We start from the raw sequence: 8,832 nt of genomic DNA, 5'->3' as shown, positions 1-8,832 counted from the left end.
ATTGGCTACAGTCCGCCCCTTTGGGTTCCGTCCATCATCACCTCCCTCCTTTACCTACCCCCCCGCCATTTAATTAGCCAATGAGCGTCTTTGTTCCTGCATCTCCGCCTCCCGGAGCAGCTATTGGCTAGAGCGCGTCTTTATACCTCCTCCTTGGTTGTCGTTCAGATGACTGGCTGTACAGCCTTTGTGGTTCCAGTACCAGGCCAGCCTCTGGGCCCGCCCCCCTCGCTATGGCGAATTCTACTGGCTATTGGGCCCAGCCCCCCACAGGGCGGAGCTACCGCGAACGCGAATCAGACTGCCCACAGTCCCAGCCTGCTGTTCATTGGCTCGTTCTCAAGGTCCCGCCCACGTCCGGCTCGTTTTGGGGGATTGTGTTCACCCACTGCGGGAGGTGAAAGTTGAGTGGTAAGGGCGCAGGCCAGAGTGGGGCCGTGATCTTCACCTCTAGAGTGCCACAGCGGGTCTAGCAGGCCTTTGGGAGACGCAGATCACGCCGGCCTCCGCTGCTCTAAAAGCTGCTGTAGCTCCTAGCTATCTATAAGTTTCAGTATAGCCTAAATGTTCCCAGGCGTCAGGCCAGCTTTTCTGGGCTTCGGGTTTGATGTTTTCTCCCGTCCACACCCACGCGCGCTCATGCACCCAGGCCCACGAAAGGGGAAAACAAGACCTTTATTACAAATGTGCCCCGCCAAGCAAAACGACTGCCTGGGATGGCCACGTCTGAAAATTGTCTCTCGCTACCTCTTGGGCCATTCCCTCTTCCCAGGCTCCTTCTGGGCTCCGGGTCGTGCTGACCGCCGGGGCCTTCTGGTCTTGTTACTCCCCGGAGACTCCTCCCTGAGGGCCGGCACTGGCCACAGCAGCCAAGCTCGGTCTGTGGCCGCTCCCCGTGAACCCCTTCGTCCTCTCCCTTCTTCCTCCTCGTCCTTCTCTTCCTCTGGTCGTAGCCCGCCGCGAGCGCCCCCAAGACGTCGAGTTCCCCTTGACAAGTATTGTTTTCCGGGCTTGGAAGGTGAGCGCGTGCGGAGCAATTGGTCCCGGAGTTCAGAGCCCGAACTACGCCCCCTCTCGGCCCGAGGCAGCGCAAAGAGGGCGCGGGCTGAGGGGCTGGGCATAGGGCGAGCTCCAGTCTCGCTCAAACACAGCCTGGAGCTCCAGCTGCACCGGGAGCATCTCTGCTCCCGGCGGGCGGAGGATCACCAGCCCCACCCCGGTGGTGCGCAGAAAGTAATCGTGGGACCAGTTGGAAGTGCCTGGAGGAGAAGTGAAAGGGACAGATGCTAAAGCAAAGAGAAAACTGGGGGAGCCGCTGGATGGCTCTAAACAGGGAGGTCCTGGGTTCAAATCCAATCTCAGCACTTCCTAGCTGGGTGACCCTGGGCAAGTCCCTTAACCCCCATTGCCCAGCCCTTACCGTGTTTCTGCCTTGGAACCAATATATAGGATTGATTCTAAGACAGAAGGTGAGAGTTTCAGAAAAACAACAACAATAACAGTGAGCAGAACTATCCTGCCTGGTCCAGTCTTGGCACGTTGCCCAGTAGGTGATTGTGGATGCCAAGGGAAGCCTCCCACTGTCAGCCCCTTTCAGATCTTCTCTGAGCTCCTGGTTCCAGGATGGCCAAAGCCCTTCCCCCTGCTGGCTCACATCCCCCCAGGGGGACCCCGAATTCTGGCATTTTTTTCAGTCTTCTCTTCCCACCTTGCAGGACTCACCAATGTAGGCAGCCTTGTCGGTGACCATGAACTTGTTATGATTCATCCGAGCATAAGGAATGTGCCTTTGATCTTCACTTACGGGCACCACAAACAACTTCTACAGGAAAAGAAGGGAGGAGGGGAAAAGCCACCATCAGTGGGGGCTATTATCATCGCTAGCAACAACGTCTGGAGGCTACCTAGAACTGTCCTCAGCTTAACAAGTTCTAGGCCCAGAGTAAGGCCAGAAGTCCCAGCCTGGGCTTGTGGTGAAGACAGAGATGCCAATGTGGGGCAGTGGGTAGACCCTCTCCCTCATCCCTGGCAGGGGCAGCCTCCTGGGTGCTGACTGGAGGGAGCCTGGCTGGCCCTTGCCAAAGATCCAGGTGGAGCCCCAGGGCAGGGCGGCCTGACCGGATCAAGCTCTGAGTGAGACCAAAAGCCCAAGTCTGAAGGGGGCAGCTGGGTAGTCTGAGACTGGACTTTGAGCCCCAGAAGAGAATGTATTACAGCCAAAGGGATGGGCTTGGCAAGTCCAAGGCTATCCAGCCAAAAGGAGCTCGTTGGTTGACCGATATATGCAATAGCTACATGGATCAGTAGATCCATGCACTGGGCTTGGACACAGGAAAACCTGAGTTCAAATCCGACCTCAGATACTTAACTAGATGAGCAATTGTGGACAAGTTCATTATCCTCTGTCTACCTCGGTTTACTCATCTGTAAAATGAGGATCATACCATATCTCTCGAGGACTTCATATTTGTAAGGAGTTTTGCAAACTTAAAGGTGTTACATATACACTAGCTCTTCTTTTAATTATGACCCTGTGGGAGGGGGAGGGAATAAACATTTATAGAATAACCACTATGTGGGAAGCTCTGCCTGGTTTCAGCTCCATGGGTCAGGCATCCTCTGGTGGTCTCCTGCCCCTTCCTCTCCTCCATCTATTCAGCCTCCTTTCCTGGGTTGTGTCCCAATTAGATTAAACAAACAAACCAAGCCTTACCTTCTGTCTCGGGATCCATAAGGAGTATTCATTCCAAGGCAGAAGAGCAAGAAGGGATAGGCAGTGGGGGTTCAGAGCCTTACAACTAAGAAGTATCTGAGGCCAGATTTGAACTCAAGACCTCCTATCTCCAGGCCTGGCTCTCTATCCACTGGGCTACCAACTACCTCAATTAGATTATAAGCTCCTTGAGAGCAGGACTTGACCTTTGTCTCTTTTTGTATCCCTTGTACTTAGTACAGTACCTGGAAAATGGGAGGCTCTTAATAAATGTTTATTGATTGAATTGAAATTTATTTACTAGCTTTGTGATCATAAGAATCTCAGGTTTTTTTCTCTTCTTAAACCCTCACCTTCCTTCTTGGAGTCAATACTGTGTATTGGCTCCAAGGTGGAAGAGTGGTAACGGCTAGGCAATGGGTGTCAAGTGACTTGCCCAGGGTCACACAGCTGGGAAGTGTCTGAGGCCAGATTTGAACCCAGGACCTCCCATCTCTAGGCCTGGCTCTCCTTCCATTGAGCTACCCAGCTGCTCCCTCAGTTTTCTAATCTTTAAAATGGGGCTGATAATACCTTTAATACCCTCCTCCTAGGGTTTGGGGGAAGGATCTGACGTCTGTAAAGTGCTTATCTAAAGGTAAATTCTCATGATCACAATTATATCTCACCACATGGAGAGGACATGACAAAGGTGGCTGGGACAGGATGTTCAGGGCCTCCAGGAATATGAACATGTCTGGATCTGAGTGGCGCCAGCAGCTGATGAGTAGTCGGATAAGAAGCCGTCGGTCACAGGCTGCTGTCCGAAGAGCCGAGTCCAGCTCTGACCAGAACCTGAGGGAGACGGGGACCGTGGAGAGGTCACTGGAGGGTCTTAGGAAAAGCATGTAAGGCCAAGAGTTCCCACAGCCGTAGGGTTGTTGACCTCAAGGGGCTTACGCTGTATGGGGAGACAAGGGGGACGGAAGGGTCAGGCATCCAGCAAAGGGTCAGAAAGCCCCAGGGAGGTCGAGAATCGGAGGTTCTCTAGGCTAGGCAGGCTAATGACAAGAAAGTGAAGGCATCTCCACCTCACCTCCTCCATCCTCACCTTTTGGGCTGGCAAAACATGCATTGGGGCATCAGATCCATCACAGAGACCATGATGAACTCCTGGGCCTGGCTTATGGTGCTGAGGATGGCTTGGAGGTCTGATGTCCGGCCAGTGACACAGAGGGCTGGTGGGGAGCTCTGCAGACAAAGGTTCATAAATGTGGGGGTGAGATGTGAGAACATCTGAGGTAGGGAGGAGAAGGGTCTGGGGAGCAGGGATTTGCTCCTGGGTCTTGGCTATACCACCGCCACTCAGGGACCTCTCCTCGTGGAGGTTCTGCCCTTAATCTGGAAAAGGCTATTTATTCATGACATTCTCCTCACCCCTGCATGCTTGCCCTTGTAGCAAAGGACTTCAGCTAACATACTGATGTCCCCGCAGATAACCCAGACCCCCAGTTCCTCAACCATCTCAGCTCCCATGACTTTCGTCTTCTCACCACCCTAGCCCAAGCCAGCCACCGTCATGCCCAGTCTGCTCTGGCCTCCTTTTCCATTTCCCCACTCTGAGTCCTTTATTTAACTCTCCAGTCATCCTTGCCACCTGACCCTTCCCTGCTGATCTCTCCCCAGACCCCAACCTTGAGCACAGGCCCGAGCCCAACTTCCACTTTCACTCTTAGGGCCACCACATCCTGTACTGGTTTACTACAACTTGATGTTATTGTATCTCTCTGGGACCTCAATGCTACACAACAACCCTTTTTATCACCCCTGCTTGACTGGTTAATGCACAGACCACAGTAGCTACTCTAAACCTTTCAAAAAAAAAAAAAGATTTTCTATGCCTTAAAAAGATCCCCCCCCCAATTAACATGCATTTATTTTCTCCCTGTACCCCCCCTTCCACTTAAAATAAAAAACAACTTAAGGAATATGTATAGTCAAGCATGGGAAAATGTCTGTCCCATTCTGCAGCTTGAGCCCATTTCCTGGAGCCCTTTTCCTTTCAGAAAATGACTATCAGAATTAAGAAAACCACTTTTCACAGCCAGGGTCTGAAAAGTACATGCCTTGCTCAGGACACTAAGCTCCTTGGGCCTCGGGGGTCATGGTGGGTCATTCTGTTGACCGGAGCTTCCTGCCCCCTTCATAAAGTAGATGGCAAAAGAGGAGTGGCTACAGCTCCGGTGCACTTGGTTTGATATCCTCTTTTCATACTTCCCTGTTTCTCCTCTCTTTCCCTTGCCCAGAGCCCAGTGGCAGGTCCCTGTCCTTTCTTTCTTTCCTTTTAAGGTCCAACTTCTACGGTTAGAGCTTATTCTGTTTAGGATTAAGTTCTCCCTTATCCTATCACCTCTCTCATTCTCCTTCCCATTCTCCTGTTTCCTGGTGAATGAGATGTATTTTCTGCACCCAACTGTGGGTATATATATTTATATTCTTCCCGTCGGTTCAGATAGAGTGGGGTTTCAGTGTCACCCACTCACCTTCTTTCTTCCTTCAGATTGACATAACTTGCTTGCCCCAATTATGTGAGATGATTTCCCCCATCCTTATTCTCCCTGGTCTCCCCAATATATTTCTTTTTTTTTTTAAACCCTTAACTTCTGTGTATTGGCTCCTTGGTGGAAGAGTGGTGAGGGTGGGCCATGGGGGTCAAGTGACTTGCCCAGGGTCACCCAGCTGGGAAGTGTCTGAGGCTGGATTTGAACCCAGGACCTCCTGTCTCTAGGCCTGACTCTCAATCCACTGAGCTACCCAGGTGCCCCCTACAATGATTTTTTTTTTTAAACCCTTGTACTTTTCGGTGTATTGTCTCATAGGTGGAAGAGTGGTCAGGGTGGGCAATGGGGGTCAAGTGACTTGCCCAGGGTCACCCAGCTGGGAAGTGGCTGAGGTGAGATTTGAACCCAGAACCTCCTATCTCTAGGCCTGACTCTCAATCCATTGAGCCACCCAGCTGCCCCCTACAATGATTCTTAAATTGCCTCGCCTCGATCTTTTTTTCAGGTCAGTTGTGAGGTAACATACACTTTCTTATTTTTTCAGTCTTTTAATTTTTCATATTTCTTCTTATTTCACAGAATCATTAACTTCTATTTCATACAGGCTGATTTTCAAGGCATCTGTTTTTTGGGTAAGGTTTTGTATCTTCTACCAACCTGTTAATTCTCTTTCCAATTCTTTCTTCCATAGCTCTAATTTCCTTCCCGTTTGTCCTTTGGCCAGCCCTGGGCAGAGAGGGCCCCTCCTCAGTCTGTGCTGGACCTGTGACCTGTTGTGGGGCCAATCAGCTCTCGTGCCTGGTCCCCAATGAGGTTGGGCCCTCTGCTCCTGCTCTGGGGTCTCTTCTCGCCCCGGTGCGCAGCCCCAGGCTGACAGTCCTGGTTCCTGGCGGGACCTCATTCCCAGGGTCTCAAGACCTCTTTCTGAGGTCCCTGTGCTGAGCTGGGATGGAAGAAATGACCGGCTGCTCAGGATCTCCGCCCGGGTATTGTCTAGATCTCTGTGGAGTGGCAGGGGAGAGCCCAGCCGGCACGTCTTCCTGTTCTTCCACCGTCTTGACAGACCGTCTCCGTTTTCCTCTCCGCCTGGGCTTTCTACGCTGTGCCTACCGGCTCCCCGTCGGAAGCTGACTTGCCCTCGGATTGCTCTGAGAACATGGAGACTGTCCTTGGGAAGCTCCCTGCCACCCCCCTCCACGCCCTCAGACGCGGGGCCTGTGCTGCATGCTCACAAGAAGAATTCTCCCTGCGGATCCCCCGGATCCTTGTGGGCGCCTTCTTGTGGCTCTGGGCCCCTCTGGGGGCCAGTGGGAGTTTGCCTCAATCACCCCCTTTGTGTCTCCACCGCCGTCTGCAGACATTCCCAAACCTCCCACCCTGTGGCTCTCCTCCTCCCTGCATAGCCAGACGCCAAGAAAGACCTCCAGGTGGCCGTTGCTTCTGCCTTCGGAACTCCCCGCCGATGCTCGGCCCCTGGACAGAAGCCTCTGTTTTGGGGGGGTCAGAGGAGCCCAACGCATAAGGACGAGGCCTTAGGAAGGTCCGTTGGGCTCCACAATAAAGAGGCCCTCCTGACTTCCTCCCTGACTTTGGCCTCCGTCCCCTCCTTCCCTCTCGGATCCTCCCTTTGCTCTGCTGCTCGTGACGGGGAAGGGAAGGGGGAAGTCCTACACATTAAGCATTGGGAGGGCTCCGGCCTGGGACTCGCTCGGTCAGCCTGCCAAGGGAGTGTGGCTGTTAGCCCTGCTTTACGTTGAGGAAACGGGGGGCCTGTTTTGTCCCCTCTGCCCAGGCGCCCCAAAGGGACCCCAGGGTGCGCCTGAATCTGACTGACGTTGCACACTCCCAGGTCAGACAAAGCCAAAGTCCCGAGCTGGCACGAAGGCGCCTCCGGTCTTTCATTTTACAGATGAGGAAACCGAGTCCTGGGGCGGTTTGGTGACTTGCTTGGGGTCTTTCAGGCGTTAAGTGACAGGGAGGCAGGGAGGGCGTCTCACCGAGAGGTACACGTCAGCGCGGTGGCCATCGAGGCGCAGGCGAATGGGCTGTTGGAGGCTGGAGAGGGCAGAGAATCGGGGAGGCCAGGAGGAAGGCAGGACGGCCCTGGGGCCTCCCAAGGCCCGGTACATGTGGAAGATGGAGAGCAGATCGTGGGCCACCGGGCTGCAGTTGTACAGGACGGCCCCCAGCTCCTTGATCTGAGGGGGGACCAGGGTGTGAGGCTCCCGGGGCCCCCCCTTCTTCAAGCTCCCGCCCTTCCCCACCCTCTTGGCACAGAGCCCTTCGCTGGTGTCACCCCCTACCTGGGTGAGGGCCCGCCAGTCCACGTTAGCACTGCCCACGTAGAGGTCCCGGCCATCCACCACCCAGAATTTGGAGTGGACGATGCCCCCGGTCAGCCGCTCAAATTCCACTGGGGTCACCTCGACTCCTGCCCAAAGTGGGGGAAGGTGGGGTGGGTCAGAGTTGTCGGGCTCCCCCAGGCGTGAGAAAGCAGGCAGACTGGGGGGGGCTGGGCGGTGACTCCACGGATGGATTTGGGGGCACAATTTCTAGGGGGAATGGCGGAGGCTAAAGCACCGGCAAGCCTTTCTCGGGAACCCCGATTGGCAGTGATTTACAAGATGGAAACAAGGCTGTGGGTGGCCTTCGTGGCTCTGAGCGGCGCTTTCTCTGGGATAATAAATCACGCGTCGGCTTAGGACCCGATACCGGCGGTTCTGCTCACAGAACTGCTTCTCATTTTCTGGGCTGGACATGCAGCGTCCCGGCGGGGAGCACCTGCGGGCTGTGTGACTTCTAGCTGACGGCTCTGATTTTATGGGGGGCTGCTCTACGCGGGGGGGCTACACAGTGTCTCCCCAGATCTCTTTGCCGGGTCCATCTTCTCCCCAAGGCTCACCGTGCCGGCCCAGTTCGTCTGTGTCCATCTCCGAGGGCTGCGGGCTGTTCATGGCGAGGCGGAGCTGCACACCTCGGCTGGGGAGGGACAGCAGGTGATCAAAAACCTCCTGGCCCTGCGGTGGGGGGACAAAGAAGTCTGAACCGACAGTTTTGTAGAAGCCCCCCCGGGGGGTCGGAAACCTCGCCCCTCCCTGGGCCTCCACTTTCTTTTTCAATCCTTCCCCATCCATACTGCGTATCGGCTCCAAGGCAGAAGAGCGCTAAGGGCTAGGCCATAGGGGTGAAGTGACTTGTCCAGGGTCACACAGCTAGGAAGGGTCTGAGGCCAGATTTGACCCCAGGACCTCCCAACTCTAGGCCCGGCTCTCCATGCACTGAGCCACCCAGCTGTCCCCTGAATGACACATTTAAAAGTCACTTCTCACAGAGCCTGGCACATAGCGAGTGATCTAGAAACCCTCCTTCCTTCCTTCTTTATTAGGAGCCAGAAATGTGCATTATGGCGGCCACTTATCACATATTCCACCTTCAACAAGGAAGAAGGGAACAAGCGTTTGTTAAGCACTTGCTAGGTGCTAAGTTCACCAGGACCTTTTGAGGTAGGTGCTATTATTATCCCCATTGAACGGATGAAGAAACTGAGGCAAACAAAGGTGAAATGACTCCTCCAGGGCC

The 8,832-nt window shown here is 54.2% G+C and overlaps 1 protein-coding gene across 1 annotated transcript; it reads right to left on the bottom strand.

Annotated features, from left to right (window-relative positions):
- Nucleotides 1-656: 656 nt before the first annotated feature.
- On the bottom strand, nt 657-8,258 carry LOC123256148 (5'-3' exonuclease PLD4-like). The gene is made up of 7 exons (XM_044684831.1): nt 8,156-8,258; nt 7,557-7,684; nt 7,251-7,451; nt 3,804-3,943; nt 3,382-3,547; nt 1,723-1,822; nt 657-1,259 (listed from the first exon to the last, which is right to left on the bottom strand). Exons 1-7 carry the CDS (start codon nt 8,205-8,207, stop codon nt 1,063-1,065), a joined length of 984 nt encoding a protein of 327 aa, XP_044540766.1. The 5' UTR covers nt 8,208-8,258; the 3' UTR covers nt 657-1,062.
- Between the last annotated feature and the right edge of the window lie 574 nt (nt 8,259-8,832).

Source organism: Gracilinanus agilis, unplaced genomic scaffold (assembly GCF_016433145.1).
Source record: "Gracilinanus agilis isolate LMUSP501 unplaced genomic scaffold, AgileGrace unplaced_scaffold56360, whole genome shotgun sequence".
NCBI classification, from domain to species: Eukaryota; Metazoa; Chordata; class Mammalia; order Didelphimorphia; family Didelphidae; genus Gracilinanus; species Gracilinanus agilis.
The sequence above is the reverse complement of the archived record's forward strand: the minus strand, read 5'-3'. Positions and strand labels throughout refer to the sequence as shown.

Bases quoted from the DNA above. Each gene is read 5' to 3' on its own strand.
- LOC123256148 (XM_044684831.1), bottom strand. From the start codon at position 8,207: ATGAACAGCCCGCAGCCCTCGGAGATGGACACAGACGAACTGGGCCGG. The intron at 3,944-7,250 runs GTGAGACGCCCT...CTTTGTCTGCAG, and splicing joins GCGCTGACGTGTACCTCTCG to AGCTCCCCACCAGCCCTCTG. The intron at 1,823-3,381 runs GTGAGATATAAT...CTTTTCCTGTAG, and splicing joins TGTCATGTCCTCTCCATGTG to AAGTTGTTTGTGGTGCCCGT.